The sequence below is a fragment of the Myotis yumanensis genome, unplaced genomic scaffold (assembly GCF_028538775.1).
Source record: "Myotis yumanensis isolate MYYU_CA2020_CCGP unplaced genomic scaffold, mMyoYum1.0.hap1 SCAF_22, whole genome shotgun sequence".
In the NCBI taxonomy this organism is placed as follows: Eukaryota; Metazoa; Chordata; class Mammalia; order Chiroptera; family Vespertilionidae; genus Myotis; species Myotis yumanensis.
The window spans coordinates 1378818-1396925 of NW_027223773.1; the positions used below are offsets into that span (position 1 = coordinate 1378818).

At 53.3% G+C, this 18108-nt stretch overlaps 1 protein-coding gene across 5 annotated transcripts in view; it reads right to left on the bottom strand.

Moving 5' to 3' along the window:
- Nucleotides 1-18108, bottom strand: part of PTPRC (protein tyrosine phosphatase receptor type C) — a 65984-nt gene that overhangs the window by 25208 nt on the left and 22668 nt on the right. Inside the window, exons 2-8 of one of the 5 annotated variants that reach the window (XM_070401424.1) lie at nucleotides 6614-6649; nucleotides 5455-5640; nucleotides 4904-5008; nucleotides 3599-3739; nucleotides 2777-2854; nucleotides 1511-1537; nucleotides 187-411 (exon numbers count right to left, since the gene is read on the bottom strand). In XM_070401424.1, coding sequence (XP_070257525.1) covers nucleotides 187-411; nucleotides 1511-1537; nucleotides 2777-2854; nucleotides 3599-3739; nucleotides 4904-5008; nucleotides 5455-5640; nucleotides 6614-6649 — 798 coding nt within the window. The remainder of the gene's footprint in view (nucleotides 1-186; nucleotides 412-1510; nucleotides 1538-2776; nucleotides 2855-3598; nucleotides 3740-4903; nucleotides 5009-5454; nucleotides 5641-6613; nucleotides 6650-18108) is intronic. The other 4 variants (XM_070401425.1, XM_070401426.1, XM_070401427.1 and 1 more) reach the window with 4 other exon arrangements.

Genomic DNA, 18108 nt, shown 5'->3' on the forward strand with positions numbered 1-18108 from the left:
CGAACCACTCAGGAGAAGAAGGGCGGGGAGGGGCAGGGGGAGACGGGGAAGGCGTGAACGGGTCCCTACTGCTCACTCGCGACCGACTAGCGTCCTCCCCCTTCTGCCCTGTGCTCCCGGGATGGCTCCATACAGGAAAACGAACTGTTTTCGTCAATAGACGAGGAGTGATCGATGGGTATTTACCTGGTGGTACATGTAATTGTAAAGTTTTAGGTGGATCCGCACATGAGTCATCAGATATTGTAACATTGATATTTTGGCATTCCCGTAGGCCATCGATGCTTTTGTTGCTACATCTCTGCTGAGGTGGATAACATTTCAATTCACCATCAACATCTACTTTTGCATGAAATCTTTCAGTATTATCATCATACTGGTAGGTCACTTGGACGTTCTCAAATTTTTCACCTGAAGAACATGACACGGCGAGATTATTTTATTTTTCAGAGCAAACACACCTACATTAAATGCAAACTCCTTAGCTATCCCATCGCTGGCAAATCCCCTCCGCACCGCCCCCCCCCGTCCCGTCCCCCCGAACATGGAGTCAGAGGAACCCCCAGCTCCCCCATGGCTCTCTTTCCTCTCCCTTTGCAGCTTTGCTAAGGACCCCGGCTGGGAAGTTCCCATGTTTCGGGGGGATAGGGGGTGTTATTAGGTTAATGTCTGTCCTGCTCTCTGGACTGTGCACCTCATGAGAGCAAAGGCCAGTCCGTTGGGATCATCGCCAAAAACCCAGGTCCTCCCCCAAAACCTGTCACGAGTCTGGAGGCTCAACAGTGACTGGTTAAACTGGTGACCCAGTGGGTGATGCGTCTGACAACTTTGTTTTCTTGTTTTACAATTTCCTTTGCCTTCGAACACAGCCTTCTCGATGTTCTGTGTCTCCAGACGTGTGGAACATTCATCCTTTGGGGACCCCAGGCCTCATCCTTCCCTGACTTATGTACCTGACTTCATTTTAGTTATTTGTTTATATCAAATTTACTGGGGGTGGCGTTGGCTAATAAGATTATATAGTTTCGCCCGGCCGGCGTGGCTCAGTGGTTGAGCGTCGACCTAGGAACCAGGAGGTCAGGGTTTGATTCCCGGTCAAGGGCACGTGCCTGGGTTGCAGGCTTGATCCTCAGTGTGGGGCGTGCAGGAGGCAGCCGATCCATGAGTCTCTCTCATCATTGGTGTTTCTCTCTCTCTCTCTCCCTTCCTCTCTGAAATCAATACAATTATATATTTTTTTAAAATTATAGAGTTTCAAGTGTCCAATGCTACAATACCCTCATGCACCGCTGGTGGGTATGTAAATGATACAGCCGCTGTGGGAAACAGTATGGAGGCTCCTCCAAAAATTAAGATGTCCAAGTCTCCTGCCCCTTCCCCCCCAAGGACGCTGGCTCTTAAGATTTGGAGAGAATCACAGCCGGGGTTCTTGCGAGCGTGGCCCAAAGAATAAAACCATTAAAGTGCTTTTCGGAAGTGACACAGCTCTCCCCGGGGAACGCAAACTTACCACATGGCTGCTTCGTTGTCGTAGGAGCTGTAATAGAGGGGAAAAAAACAAACACATTCACGTTAGAATTCCTCCGCTACAGTCACTTGGGGGCAGGGATGGGGGTCCTGCAGAATCTACCGAGTTAGGGCTCACGGATCCCACCGGATTCGAAGCACGTAGGACAGTGACTGAGCTCAAGACGTTCAGATGCGATCAACGAGAAAGAGTGGGTTCCCTAACACGCTTCCGTGAATCCACCCAATTATCACCACCACTGCGATCACGTTACTATTAAAACATTTGCGGGCACACGTGTCACTGTGGCATGGCGACACACAGCCCAAACGTACTCAAGGGCCTCATCCCTTGATTTATCTCTCCAAGTAGAGTTACATCATCACTAGGGGCCCGGTGCACGAAATTCGTGCACAGGTACGGTCCCTAGGCCTGGCCAACAATCAGGGCTGATCGGGGGCCTTCGGGCTGCCGACCGGGGCCTGCCTTCTTTCTGCGCCACCCCCTGGTGGTCAGCGCACGTCATAGCGAGCGAGCGAGCGAACTCCCAGTCTCCCGGTCGAACTCCCGAGGGGACACTTCGCATATTGGCCTTTTATATAGAGAGATAACCCCTGGACACGTTTGTTGGGGGGAGAACAGTCAGAAACTAGGCAAGGGTGGCTTCATTCTCCAGCTCGGCCGTGGTAAGCCCTTTCCAATAAGTCGCTCTCTCAACCAGTTGAGACGCATCTCGTGTGAACGAAGGAGCGAACAGGACCAGGTGGGAATGTGCTTGGAGGGGTCTTTGAGCTGAAGAATCGGTGGGAGGCGGTGGCCTCGCAGGCTCGACCCCGGTGATTGCGGACAGGCCCCCCCCCCCCCCCCTCGGTGGCCGGCTCGCTGTACCCTGGAGGTCCCGCCTCTGCCCACGTCCCAGGCTGTGTGGCTGGAGCTCACGCCTCCACCACGCATCACCTGGAACACCCAGCTTGTTGATAAAATTGTTTTTTTTTCTCACACCCACACCTCACCCTACTCTTAAAGAGGCCTTCATCTGTTTGCAGACATGTTCACCAGGAACATGACTCCTGGGGGTGCTACTACAGGGACACAATAGGTTATTGCATCCTCCGAATTCTCTACACCCTTCCCTGGCCTCATCTGCTGCCATCCCCGCCCTCGGGTCTACGACCCTCCATTGAACCCCTCAACGAAAGGGCCCTCCCGTGAGCGTGTCCCGGGCGGGGGCGGGTGCCGTGGCTGCGTGACTGGGGGTGAGGCTGTCACCTTCGGTGGTGGAAGGGAGGGTGAGGCTTGTTGTAAGCTGCTGAGTGGATGTTGTTGGGTGGGTTGTGGGGGCCAAACCTGCAAGGAGATGAACAGAAGAGTGAATGTTAACGCATTTGCCAGGTTGCAGGGCGAGGGGGGAAGACTCTTGAGCAAGGAGGGGTCTCCTAGGCACCTCATCTTTATGAGAGGGGGGCTCTTAAGACTTGTTTTCCAATTAAGATCATGGACCAAAGATGAGAGAGAACTGACAGTCCCATAATCGGAACGCAGCATCGTGTCAGTTGAGAGCCAGGAATTCATTGCTGGCTGGCGTTCTTACCTGGTGTGCGACCCTCATCCTCCGCCCTCCCCCTCCGCTACAATTACTAATCAGGATGCCCGCTACCCTCTTGTGCTTTCCATGCCCTGCCAGGCTTTTTACACCCTCCGTCCTATAAGAAGAGAACGAGTGTCATTGTGCCCATTTCACAGACGGGAACACTGAGACACAGAAAGGCCCAGTCCCCTGAGCCGACGTCGGCTACGAAGGTCGAAGAGGCTGGATTTGCTTCCGGGGCCTGCACGACCCGAGAGGCTCTTACCTTCCTTCTCTGCCATGAACTTTCATAATAATAAGAAGAAAACAGAAAAACGCGCCCGGAAAAAGCTGCCTGGCGGGAGTTCCTCTTGCCTAACGTTCCGTATCAACACGCAAACATGCGTGACGCGGGAACCTGCCCGCAGCCTCCGGCGTGACGGAGCGGAGTTCAAGGTTAAGTTTCCGATTCATTATCATAAACCCAGACCCCCCCACCCCGACCCCTGGCGCCGCGGTCCGACCTGAGGAGTTGCTGGTGCTGTTGGAGGTGTGTGTGGGTGAGGCAGCGGGGCTGCTGAGTGCGGGGCTGGTGGTGGCTGCGGCCGGGACCGCCATGGTGTCTGCAGGAGAGGTGCCGGAGGTGGCCGGCACTGTCGGGGCACCTGCAATCAGAACGGCCGTCAGCTCTGTCCCCGGCCCTGCCGCCCCCGCCAGGGGCCAGGCAGCCAGCATGGCCGTGGCCGGGATGCGTGAGGCCGAGCCACGCCGCCAGCCACCCATCCCTCCTGTGGGCCCCGCAATAGACGCCTCCTGTGGAGCGAGGCGGCCCTGCAAGGCTGCGGGAGGGACGGGCGTCAGGGCTGGCAACTCGGAATCTAGGTGCTTCATCGCCAGAGCCCACATTTTAAAGGAACCTGGCCTGGCCGGCGTGGCTCAGGGGTTGAGCGTCGACCTGTGAACCAGGAGGTCATGGTTCGATTCCCGGCCAGGGCACATGCCCGGGTTTCGGGCTCCATCCCCAGCGTGGGGCGTGCAGGAGGCAGCCGATCCATGATTCTCTCTCACCATCCATGTTTCTCTCTCTCTCTCCCTCTCCCTTCCTCTCTGACATCAATAAAAATATATTTAAAATAAAATAAAAAATAACAGGACAGGAGCCAAGGGAAGGCTGGCCATTTGGGTAGCTTCACCGGGAAGCTGCAACTTTACACTCCCCAGGGGTCCAACAAAGGGGAGACAGACAGTAAAGTGGGGGGGGGGGGGGTTGAGGGGGGACAGGGGCGGGATTAAGGAAGGTGCTCGCTGTCACTCACACCTGAGAACGAAGGCCATCGGCCACTGCGAGCTGGTGAGGACTGGGGACCCTCACATCCCTGAACAGACGCTCGCTCTCTTACACTCTCTTACCCTCTTGGTTCCTCTTGGCACCCGTGGCTCACGGCTCACGCCTGGCCTCCTGGCACCCGCCCACATGGCCCACAGCCACGCGAACCCCACGCACAGTGGGCTCAGGGCCTACAACCCGCCGGATGCTGAACGGGGGAAGGGCACCCCACGGGGGAAGGGCACCCGGCCACTGGCTCCGCCTCTCGCCGCCCCGAAGCCCCAGCTACGCTTCGCCAGGACTGGACTCGGGGTGTCATTGCACCCAAATAAAAATCACGCGGTCCCCCTGGGAGCGGCTCAGATCCTGAGAACCCCACCCCCGGCGACACCCAGCGAGGAGAGGGCGCCCCCACTGCGTCCGAGGCCACCTCCCCCCCGAGCAGGCGGTGGCTCCCCGCACCCCGTCCTTCAACACGTGCCCCCGAGTGTGACCCGCCAACCTGCTGTGCCACTGCCGCCCGGAGCCCCGGTGCGTGAGGGTCGGGGGGCCGTGCTGGGTGCCTGCGGGTCTGTGGGAAGGACAGGCAGCTGCGTGGAGGTGGGTCCTACGGGGAGAAAGGGACACATTCCATCAATCAACATCCCCCACGCCGGGGGCCCGGACACAGGGCAGGAGGGGGCACAGCGCCCACGGCTCTCATCGCCAACCCGATTCTGAACTGACCCAACCTGCTAACCCCGTGTCTGCCCGCATGTAATTATTTTAGTTAATTTTTTTTTAAATGATACAAATGGCCCGGCCGGCGTGGCTCAGGGGGTTGAGCGTCAACCTATGAGCCAGGAGGTCACGGTTGGATTCCCGGTCAGGGCACAGGCCCGGGTTGCGGGCTCGATCCCCAGTGTGGGGCGTGCAGGAGGCAGCCGATCGATGAGTCTCTCTCGTCATGGATGTTTCTCTCTCTCTCTCCCTCTCCCTTTCTCTCTGAAATCACTTAATAAAAAGTAAAAGACAAGTTCCCCTCCTCCCATCTCAGGTGACATGGGTGCCCACCTGCCACGTCCATCTGACTGGCATTTCCCTGGGGGCTCACGGCTGTCCCTACGGTAGGAGCCCCGGCTCTAGGCGTTGGCGTGGCCGCCGGGGGGCTGCTGCTCTCGGGCTCGGAGGTGCTTGCGGGTGAGAGTTGCGTGGTGCTTGCGGGTGAGAGGGAAGCTGTGGGCTGAGCCTCGGGCGTCCCTGTGACATCGTGGGAAACGGAGGAGGAGGAGAAGATAAATAGGTGAGCCAGGCCCCAAGACCTCCTCGCACGGGAGTCTAGCGACTTCCCCGTCCCCGGGCTGTGTGAGCAACACAGAGCCACGCGTGTGTCCATGCCCACGCCATCTTACGGGACGGGGCTGACGCATGTCAGGGCTGGACTCACCTTCTTCATTCGTACCGCCCGCCGCACGATTGATCGGGGAATCAATGGTGCATTTTCAATAACGGTCACACTTAAGGGGAGCGATTTCCTTTTCCCCCAGTGCCACCTGAGGCTTCTCTCTGATTTTGCACGCAGTAGGTGCGCATTTATTTTCCCCAAATGCAACCTGAGGCTTCTCTCTCATTTGGCACATAGTAGGTGCGCATTTATTTTCCCCAAATGCAACCTGAGGTTTCTCTCTCTCATTTGGCACACAGTAGGTGCGCATTTATTTTGAACTTAAATTGAACTTGTCCCAGGCTCAGGATGCTTGTCAAGACAAAATTCAGGTGCGACCGTCGAGTTTGGAAATAATTTAGTACAAAATGCCCGGAAAGTGTCCAAGTGTTTCTCTGGACGGAATCTGTGCCTTTTACGTAGAATTTTGTTTTAAAATTCTCTCTCATTTTCTCAGGGAATTCCTTACCCTGTTTTTAACTATAACGCTTCGTGATCGGACTCGATTTCTCTGGAGTGCCGACCTTTTAAAAGAGATTGGAATCCTGCCCCGAGTTTAAGAAAAGCTTACACGCCATAATACATGCAAATAGCAATGTGTGTGGGAGGTTCCCCCAACGGCCTGTCTTCTGAGCAGACGTGTGAGGAACGGGAGGACGTTCAGTTCCTGAGAGTGCGCCCTCACACAGGGATCCCATCGGGTCGTGACGGAAAAACTCTATCAGCGTTAAGTATATAAACTTGGCAACAACAAAATAAAATCAGCAAAATGGAAAGATGCAGTCTTACCAGCAGTAGGAGGAAGAGGAGTAGGTTGGCCATTTACTGCAAAAAAGAAAAAGAAAAAATCCTCAGAAAGTCTCAGACTTCATACATAGGTAAGTATTCGTTAGATGTATACATATATGTCTCTATATGGACATGTGTATATATATATATATAAGTATATATATGTATTTCATATATATAAAATCTCTGTCAGTTAACATTCACAAAATGGCTATTTTCAGCACCTTTTACCACAACGAAACCCCATCCCTTCTCTTCACGTTCTCTTTACGAAGCCCAAGTGTGTCAAAACTACGCTCTACGTTTTTGAATTCTCAGGTAAAAGAAGAAAAATAATAGGATAAAGGGGAGCTATGGGGATTCATCGCAAGCCTGCGAAAAACTTGGGCGAGTTTCTCCCCAGCGCATCATTTATTTGGGGCGGGGGTGGGGAGGGTTGATGATTAGTTATTGAGTACCTACTGCGCGCTAGACAGTATGCCACCTTCTAGGGATGTCATATGACCAAGATGGAGCAATTTCCTGCCCCAAATCAGCTCAGTTCAGTATGGAATTTAGACCAACACCAACTATAAAAACACGGAGAGTAATTTAGGCACCAGGCCCCGGCGAGGAGGTTGGATTTCTCCGGAGGGACGCACGCCGCTGGCTCTGGGATGCGGAGGAGAAACCTGATGGTAGGTTTGACGGCGGAGAAGGAAATCTGCCCCATTGCCCGTCCCGGCTCCATCGCTAACTCCACGGACCACTGCGCTCAGTGGGTCTGGCTGACCCCCACCACACCACGTAGGGAGTGTTTTGTAAGAAGGAATGGAAATCCGCTAAGTCTTTACGATGGAAACGAGAAAAAAAAAATGCCGGGGCCATGAAGACGCTGTTTCTTTTTCAACATCAGAGCTGTGACTGCGAGAGGAAATGGACCAGAGGTGCTCCCGTCCGGTAGACACGGCCACATGCCCTCAGTGCCTGCCTCCGGGATAGGAAGAGGATGCCAACTGGTTACAACGGGATGCGTCGTTATAAGGAAAACATGCTGTGACGTTATCTGAATCCACATTTTGAAAAGGAGGGCGCGAGAACAGGATAGTCCGTTCTCTGCATATCTCTATCTTTACCCATCTCTACCTTTACCCATATATCTCTATCCATATTATCTTTATCTATATCTACAGTTCCAGTTGTAGCTACATCTATATTTCTGGCGGCCATGCCTCCATAGTCAACATTTCTCCAAGCCCTCAAATCGCTAAGGCAATAAAACATAATCCCTGGGAGGAAAAAAACAATATATAAAGATAAATCCCATTTTCCTTTCTTCTGTGTTTATGGCGACTTCCCCTAAGGGCTTCTCCGACAGAATATGCATTTTCTTTCACAGGCATTTATCTCAGACCCCGGCTCCGAATTCCTCCACCGAGCTATGTCAAAGCACTGGAGCCTAGCCTACTTTTTATTTCATTTTCTTCACAGAGTAAATCACACACACACACACACACACACACACCCCGCATCACAGTTTAGGACTTAAGCGGCTTGTTCTCATAGTTGCAAAACCTTTATCACAGTCACATCTGTTATGATACTGAGTCACACTATACAGACATATGCAAATTACTGAGGCACTCAACATTGCAGAAGCACACTAAAATAATTATTTTTTTTTAAAAAAAATGCGAGCCACTCCCAAAGTGAAGCCGGCACCTGGAGGTAAGATTCAGGGGCTCCGGCAACGTGAGGTGAAACAGCAACTCGACTTCAATAAGCCATAGCCACTGAACTACACAGTTTTTTAAAAATTTAGTTTTGTGTTTTTCTTTAATATAAAAAGTAACTGCAGGTCTCCAACGAGGAGCGTGAATACCAGGCGTGGAATAATAAAGAGAAGGCATCCGTATCTCTAACAGTATGAGCCGTGTTGAAAGCTCTCTGACCTTCTATAATCGCACCGAAAGATTTAATAACACAGAGCGTGGGAATATACTTGGTGTTTTTATATATTATCCTTCGGCAACTCTTCTAGGGACTTTAAAAAAAAATAATATGTGGCCCTAACCGGTGTGGCTCAGTGGATAGAGCGTCGGCCTGCGGACTGAAGGGTCCCGGGTTCGATTCCGGTCAAGGGCATGTACCTGGGTTGCGGGCACATCCCCAGTGGGGGGTGTGCAGGAGGCAGCTGACCGATGTTTCTCTCTCATAGATGTTTCTAACTCTCTATCCCTCTCCCTTCCTCTCTGTAAAACATCAATAAAATATATTTAAAATAAAAAAGAAAGAAAAGGAAGATATCTCAAAAAAAAAAAAAAAATGTGCTGTTTTCTGGACCAAGGAATAATACCTAACCTATTCCAGTGGGTGGCGCCATCACACCAAAAATCCGTCAGTCATTCGCCAGCCGCCTCTGTCCCAGCTGCAATGCTGCTGAGGCTGTTCAGTTCCAGATGAAAATGCGGGTAACTGGGCGCCTGACCTGCAAACGCTGCGTTGTCCTGACACACGTCCGGGGCTGAGCTCACCTCGCCCGCTATGTTTCGTTTACAACTCGGAAGGTTCCAGCGCCTCTTAATCCAAAGCCACCTGGAAGGCAGGCCCCCGAGTCCCCAGCACAGACTTGAGCGAACCTGGGGATTCCTCCCAGTGACTATGGCATTTCAAAAGATGCCCTCGGCCCTTCAATATCACCTTCCCACCCTGCCCCGTCCAAGAGAGAAACAGAATGCCATTGCCAGGGGGTTTAAACCTGTCGGGTTCGACAGATCTAAGGAAAGCACGAGGTCAGAGGGGTGGGGTGACACAGATGAAATAAATGCTGGCTCTCAGCATCCCCCATGAAAAAAAAATGCAGAAAGGGCCCCGGCCGGTGTGGCTCAGCGGATAGAGCGTCGGCCTGCGGACCGGAGGGTCCCGGGGTCGATTCCGGTCAAGGGCATGTGGTTGCGGGCACATCCCCAGTAGAGGGTGTGCAGGAGGCAGCTGATCGATGTTTCTCTCTCATTGATGTTTCTAACTCTCTATCCCTCTCCCCTCCTCTCTGTAAAAAATTAATAAAATATATTAAAAATAAATCAAAGGAAAGGGGTCCACTTTTACGCACTCCGTAAACCTGATCGATGGTCCGCAGACAGCCGGCCCAACATGCCACATGCAATGACTAAGTATTTGTGCAGTGAGTGCTCTGGGCAAGTGACCAGCTCTTATCTGGGCTTCAGAAAGCCAGAGAACCGGTCTTCCCTCCTCCTCTCCTACCCCCAAGCTGGTTTATCAGTGAAATATGATAATAATAGCACCATTATAGCAGCGTTATCATGTACCCGGCAGATGCAAATCTCTCCCCCTGCGGTTCTGCATGTAAACATCCCGCCACCCCATGCGTCGGCCACGCGTTTTCCTACTTCATAGGGAATGACCGAGAGACTGAAAGAGGTGGGTGTGCGGTGCAGTCACAGGCCCCGGAAGCGTTAGACGCAGAGGACAGGGTGTCCGATGACAATCCTCTACTTCCTGTTTATGGGAAAAGGTTGGTTGTGTTGTCGTCATGCCCGGGATCCTGCGGATATGACAGGTGATCGTTTCGGACACTTCGACGCGCATAGGAACAGAGCACGCTGCATCTGTGGACACGGCGTTCCTCTCATAGACCCCATGAGCCGGAAGGCCTTTCTGACTTTGTGCCTTTTGGAAAGGAAGGCCCGTGATCTGCAAGCCCGCTGGTCACCGCAGAATATCAGCAACCCTTTTTGGGGTCTTGGCTCTTATACACTAACTAGAGGCCCAGTGCATGAAATTCGTGCACTCGCGGGGGGGGGGGGGGGCCCTCAGCCTGGCCTGTGTCCTCTCGCAGTCCGGGAGCCATCAGTCGGACATCCTTAGCGTTGCCATGGAAGCTGGAGAGGCTCCCGGTACCATTCTGCTCCCCAGCCATGAGCCCGGCTTCTGGCTGAACAGAGTTTCCCCTGTGGGAGCACACGGACCACCAGGGGGCAGCTCCTGCACTGAGCATCTGCCCCCTGGTGGTCAGTGCATGTCACAGCGACCGGTCGTTCCGCCGTTCAGTCGATTTGCATATTAGCCTTTTATTATATAGGATGGGCATCCAAGGAACGCCAGACCGAGGCCGCAGACAAGAAAGACAGAGACTGAGAGGAACAGAAGAGAAACTGAGTCAACCCAGGAGCAGAAGGAACCCCCAACTGGTCAAATATGCATCAAGCAGCGAAAACGGCTCGATTATATTCATCCCTTGAACGTGCGTGTTTGCGTAGCGCTCCGGTTCCTCCAGGGTAGAGGTAAGGGCATAGCGAAAGGACTACACCGAATCCCTGTGCCGGTGCCGAATGGCTTTCCTGGTGTCATCGGTGCGGAGAATAATTTTTACGAAGGAATAACCAGCTACCGTGTGGACGGCGCTATGCTCACTAAGTCTACCTATGACGTGAGTCATTACAGAAACCCTGCAAAGTGAGTCCACACGTGAAGACTCAAAAAAAAGAAAAGAAAAGGAAGGAAGGAAGGAAGGAAGGAAGGAAGGAAGGAAGAAAGAAAGAAAGAAAGAAAGAAAGAAAGAAAGAAAGAAAGAAAGAAAGAAAGAAAGAAAGAAAGAAGAAAGAAAGAAAGAAAGAAAGAAAGAAAGAAAGAAAGAAAGAAAGAAAGAAAGAAAGAAAGAAAGAAAGAAAGAAAGAAAGAAAGAAAGAAAGAAAGAAGAAAGAAAGAAAGAAAGAAAGAAGAGCTTTGACCACGGTGCTCGCCCAGGAGGCTGCTTGCACCGCTCGGAGCTCGGCGGCCCGGCCTGCTCTGCGGTCTCTCCTCCTCCCGGTGCTTCTGTTTTCTTCTTCTGAGTCTTGACAGGAAAGGAAGGGGTGTGGCTCTTGAGGTTAAGCTCGCAGGCGCTTCCACATGGTGCAAGGGGTTGCCATGGCGCCAGCGGCCCCAGTGCTACCTGGGGTGAAACCACAGTGTCTCCCGCTGAAGGTGACCCCGTCACGTGAGACTCCGAGCTGCGTACCCAGAAACTGAATGTCAGGGTCTCTTGTTTGTTTGTTTTTTGTCTCAATGAAAGTGCATTTCAAAGAGAAGGGCGCCTGGCACGAGGGGGATTCGCTTCACTTTGGAAACTGTTCATTTTTAATATATATATATTTTTGTTGATTTCAGAGAGGAAGGGAGAGGGAGAGAGAGAGAGGCAGAAACATCCATGATGAGAGAGAATCATGGATCAGCTGCCTCCTGCACGCCCCTCAACTGGGGATCGAGCCTGCAACCCGGGCATGTGCCCTTGACCAGGAATCGAACGTGGGACCCTTCGGTCCACAGGCCGACGCTCTATCCACTGAGCCACGCCGGCCAGGTCGGGAAACAGTGCATTTTGAAAAGCCTGGGCCCATGATATTTCCATGGAAAAAGAAAATGAAACCAATCTTGTCTTCAATAACATTGACAAGGAGCCCTCTCATTGGCCAGCAAGGAAACGGGGGTGATCGATGCCAGCATGGAACTTGGAGACAACAGATAACAGAGGGAAAAGCAGGGAAAACGTGCTTGAGAATGGAGTTCGCGTTCCTTTGACCTTAAGATGATGAGACGGCCAGAGTCAAGGCCAGCCTACGTCACCGCGGAGCAGACCCTTTTGTCGCCGCATATGGGCATGACTCCCTCCCTGTAGGATGTAGCGCATCAGGTCCTTTGCAGACGAATGTCCTGAGCTCAGCAAGCCGAGTGACTTCCCCAACATCACACTCCGGTCTCTCGAAGATAACTCTCTGAGCACGGACACGTAGGACCGTGTGCCCCCTTCCCATGTTACCACGTGACTATGCCCAGATGGTGACAACTTTCCGCCTTGCGTATGTCTCCCAACTGTCTTATTTTTTTCACGAAAAATAATGGTTTCATGACACAGCAGATATTAGAAGAGTGTATGAACCCCATAGATTGTAAGTCCTGGGGACGGGTAGCTGTGAAACAGGACAACCTTTGGGAAGCATTTAGCGCTTCCTCGCGTGGGAGCCCGCTCAGAGGAGATCATCCCTGTCTTTGTCATCATCGCCATCGCGAGCGTCACCTTTGACACTTGACCTGTGAACTCTGCAAGGCACTGGCGATAGAGTGACCCTCGTACCCTACACAGTCTCCGGCTTATGGGGGATAAATGATAAATATTGGCGGTCTTCATCTTAACGCTGGTGCCCGGGGTCTCCCATGGTCACACAACTCTGCACAGCATCCTTTTGAAACTCATGGTAAGCTGTGACATGTGTCAATCTCGTCGCATAAGATGGCAATGCGTTCCCCGTTGGCATGTTCACGTGCCTTCGCATCTTCACACACGCCTATGTCACGGCAACGAAGAGCGGAACACGAGACGACCGCCAGCAGGAGCCGAGCCCTGCGCTGTCCCCAGCGTGGTGTGCGGTCCAGCCCGGCCAACAGGACCTTGTGGGGGGGAGAGCACATGGGTGACCTGCTTTACGTAGAGACAGAATCATCCTACCAGTGTTTGGAGGGGGCGCCAGGAGGGTCAGATGCTCACAGGACGCACAGCAGGTACGTTCAAGACCGTTCATCCCTCCGCCTGTCCACGTGGCGGCCGTCGACAGTCACAGCTTTCAAAGGAGCGTCTGGAATCCAGGCACAGCTACAGCGATCTTGAGATGTTATCGGGGCGGAGTCATCTATTCGTTTCATCGGCGCACTCCATCGCCTTCCGTGTTGAATTGTGAGCTGGGGACGGGTCTCTATCCGCCAGGGTTTTTGCATGTTTTTCTACGGTCACGCACTGTGCGCTGGGCCGGGAAGAGGAGACGCTGGGTCACTTTCCCAGATTCTCGTTGTCAGTGGGCCCCTCGGCGGGAACGTGCTTGTCTCGTTGGATTCTGTGCTTTCTCACGTTCCCCTCAAACTTCCCCTCGTCCCTCGGACGGCTTTGAGGAGGCCTTATCACAAGCAGAGCTCATCTCTGTCCGCGACAGCTGTGTTCACGGCCAGGGACACCGATCTGAAGCGGGACGTGACCGGCTACAGCAAGGCGAGTGCGCGGGGCGGTTGGGAGTGTCTGTAAGGAAATAGGTGATCGCGGGCGTCCGTGGAGGGGGATCTATACGTGAATTTCACAGAGAGGCCGATGCAGTACAGGGAGGAGAAACCACGCCCTGTGCTAATATAGCAGAGTGGACACTTCGTCCTTAGGACTCACAGATCTCTGCTGTGAAGATTAAGTGACACATTATTGGTGATCGTATTGCAAATTACCCAGCCCTAAGAAAGAGTTGGTTTGAATCATAAAGTTCTCACCCTGTGTGTGGCTCAGTGGGTAGAGCACCAGCCTGCACACGGAAGGGTCCCAGGTTCAATTCCAGTCAAGGGCACATGCCTGGGTTTTGGGCTCGATCCCCAGTAGGGGGGCGTGCAGGAGACAGCCGATCCATGATTCTCTCTCATCCTTGATGTTTCTATCTCTCTCTCCCTCTCCCTTCCTCTCTGAGATCAATAAAAAATATATGTTAAAAAAATAATAAAGTTCTTCGGAAAGTTACCCAGGATTAGCATCTGTGTTCAAGGAAGAGCTCCAGAATCCGATTTGTAAGTCGGACACGCCCAAGTTCTAGGACATTCTACCAAATATCTGACCGGGCAGTCACTCTTCTAAAGTTTCCTGATCGTGAAAACCAAGGAAAGACTTTAAAAATCAGAGGAGACGAAGGAGACGTGAGGGATTATCCCACGTGGCAGCTGGGATGAGCTCCTGTCGCAGAAAAAATGGCCTTGGAGGGAGGGCTGGGGACCTGGAAGTGGGTGTTTCTTCGTTTTGGCCAATGCACTGCGGTCAACATCAACATGAGAGGAAGCTGAGAAGCAAGGGAATGGGAAGGGGCGTGGCCGCTGCTGTCGATCTGAAATTATTCCCCGATGAAAGGTTATTTTTAAAAATCTTGTATTTATAGCTCAGAGGAAGATGAAGTAGCTTTTCTTTCATTTCCAAACTAGAGGCCCGGTGCACGAAATTCGTGCAAGGGGCTCGGCCCTCGCAGCCCCGGCTTCATTCGGAAGGTTGTCTGGACGGTCGTCCGGAAGGTCACCCGGACGGTCGTTCTGCTGTTTGGTCTGATTAGCGCATTAGCTCTTTATTATCTAGGATAGAATATTTTGGGGGATGGGGCCCCGCTCCTAGCTCCTCTGACCGATGTTTGCAATCATCAGGATGAGATGGTGCAGATCATCATGACTCAGAAGACAATGCCATAGACATGGGTCCTGCCTAAGGAATCATAACATGTCACGATTGGGAGGGTTGGTGGGTGGGACAGAGCTTTCCTAACCATCACACCATCCATGATATTTTTAAAAAAATACATTTTAATTTTTTTCAGAGAGGGAGGGAGAGGGAGAGAAACATCAATGATGAGAGAGAGAGAGAGAGAGCCATGGATCAGCTGCCTCCTGCACGCCCCCTATGGGGGATGGAGCCCACAACCTGGGCATGTGGCCCGACCGAGAATTAAACCGTGACCTCCTGGCTCACAGGTCGACGCCCAACCCCTGAGCCATGCCGGCCAGGCTGTGCATACGTTTCTATAAAATTTACCCCACTGCGTCTTCACCTTTGATCTGAGCCCCTGCAATGCTCTTCCCACCAACACCCAGGTGGCCAACACGCCATGTCTGATCTTTGCCCAGCGTCTCTGGAAGGCCATGCAACCCCTCTATCGGCCAGTCTCCCACGGTGATGACGACACGTGGATGGCTGTCTCCTGCCCTCGGGGGGGGGGGGGGGGGGGAGCGACCCGCCACATCCCTGTCATTTTCCGACCTTCCCTCGCTCAATCTGCAAACAAGTAGGCCGCCTGCCCTCTCCCTCTCCCCCGTGTATGTTCATTATCATACTCTCTCCTTCCATGTACGGCCCCAAGTGCCCATCATACGGGGACTACCTATCCGAGCCTTAGGGTTCAGATTCTATCGACCACCTGAATATCTCTCCGAGCATTGCAGCTTCCACCGACATGTGTTTCTCCACATTTCTGTGGCCTGTTGGGAACTGCTGGGTTCTGGCATGGGTACGTGTCTCGCCCCACGAGTGGAGAAAACGGGTTTGGGGGGCCGAGACCCAGACTGTCTTTGCTGTGCTCTCTCCCCAGCGGGGCCCTCCCTGCTTTGTGGTTCGGATGCGCTCAGTAACAGCTGGAATGTGTGAGCGAGTGAGTGAATGAACGGGTGAGCGTCCCTACCCTTTGCTGTCCATCAACAGCGCAACCACGCCAACATCTCGGCTTCCCAACCCCATTTGGCCGGAGACGTTGGCGTCTTGCATCACCACGTCTATTAGGAGACAGAATTATTCCCGTCTGAGGCGAGCGTACGGCGTCCCTTTGATCTCTGTACACGGGGGAGCCTGTCAGATCAAATGGCCTCATTCAAACTCAACCCCACAAAGTGCCGACCAGCTATGGCAACCGGCAGGCGCCGTCCATGCTCCCAGCATCGCTTGTCTGTCTTTGCCGGAGAGGCCGGGAGGCTAGAATATGTGCTTTCTCAGCGCCTCCCGCCCTCCCCCTAAAGCAACGCGTGGCCGTAGGCTGTATTTCTGGCCAACGAGGGCAGGCAGAGTCTCTGCGGGAGGCTTCCATCCCAAATAAAACAAGTCAAAGGTTGCCAGAAAAACAAGAATCCCTTGCCACTCGGCCCTTCCTTCTCCTCTCGCTGGAATACAGATGAAAGGGCTGGATCGCTGCAGCCGCGAAGGGATGTGAGAGAGCTAGCATGGCCAACGCCAGAAGAAGCGGGTGGAAGAGGTGGGCCGTGGTGCCAGCCAGTCAGGAACGGACTTCCTCCCAGTCTCTAGCGTGTAGCTCCTCCTCTTTTTTTTACAATATATTTTTATTGATTTCAGAGAGGAAGAGAGAGGGAGAGAGAGAGATAGGAGCATCCATGATGAGAGAGAATCATGGATCGGCTGCCTCCTGCACGCCCCCTACCGGGGATCAAGCCCACAACCCGGGCATGTGCCCTGACCGGGAATCGAACCCTGACCTCCTGGCTCTTAGGGGGACGCTCAACCCCTGAGCCAGGCCGGCCGGACTCTTCGGCCCGTTTTGATGTCAAAACATGCTCATCGCATCTCTAGTGAATAATGAAATGCACTCCCTGGTGAAGCAGGATATTCAAACGATTTATGAAACTGCCCAAAAGGCTGCAGGGAAGTCCCCAATGAGCCCCACCCCCACCCCCCTTGTCCTGGTTCCAGTCCCACTGAGACGCAAAGATCCTCTCTGGACTGGGGTGGGGGGTGTGTGTGCAGGAATCCTCTCTTGTCCCGATGGGCCCCAGAGCAGCAGCCTTGGGGGGCTGGAGGGAGCATCCGTCTTTCCCTACGGATCCTAAACCACCCTCTGAACGCTACGCGTCACCGTCTAAAAAAACGCTGACCACGCCTCTCCTCCAGGTTAGACCCCACAGAGCACACGGAGGCCTGGGCAGGCACGTCCTTGACCCGCAGGGTGGCGGCTCTCAAGGTCACGGGGCCTCCGAGGGGAGCTCTTGTCTCTCCCACACGCTCTGCTCCACGAGTGACTTGACTGTTAAAAATTAGCCCCGGACGGTTTGGCTCAGTGGATGGAGCGTCGGCCTGCGGACTGAAGGGTCCCAGGTTCGATTCCGGCCAAGGGCATGTGCCTTGGTGGCGGGCACATCCCCAGTAGGGGGTGTGCAGGAGGCAGCTGATCGGTGTTTCTCTCTCATCAATGTTTCTAACTCTCTATCCCTCCCCCTTCCTCTCTGTAAAAAGTCAATAAAATATATATTTTTTTTAAAAATTACTAGTTGGCAAAGGTCCAGGCTGGTGTGGCTCAGTGGGTTGGGCTTAGCTAGCCCGTGCACCAAAAGGTAGCTGGTTCGATTCCCGGTCAGGGCACATGCCCAGGTTGCAGGCTCGATCCCCAGTACAGGAGGCAGCGGATCGATGTTTCCCTTTCTTTTTTTAAAGGTATTAGTTTGTTTGTTTGTTTTTTTTAGAGAGAGAGAGAGAGTGGGAGAGAGACAGAGAGAGAGAAACATCAACATGAGAGAGACACATCGATGGGCTGCCTCCCACACGTGCCCCAGTCAGGGATCGAGCCTGCCACCGAGGCACGGGCCCTTGACCGGACTCGAACCCAGGACCCTTTAGTCCATGGGCTGACGTTCTACTCACTGAGCCAAACCGGCCTGGGCCGTTTCGCTTTCACATCAGTGTTTCTCTCTCTCCCTCTGCATTCCTCTCTCTTTTAAAAAAATCAATTAAAACATCTTTTTAAAAAAATTACTAGTTGACAAAAGACAAGAAAGCAGGTGATTTCTGCAGGGAGAGGGTTTCTGCGCGGGCCCAGGAGGTGGGTCCGGGCACCGGGGGAGCCTCGCGGGCTCTGGACCCCGCTCCTGAGGGAGGCCGCTGGGGCTGGTGCCCCCCACAGGGCGTCTTTCAGCCTCTGCCTGTCAACCCGGCGACTTCTCCGGCCGCCACTCGCTTC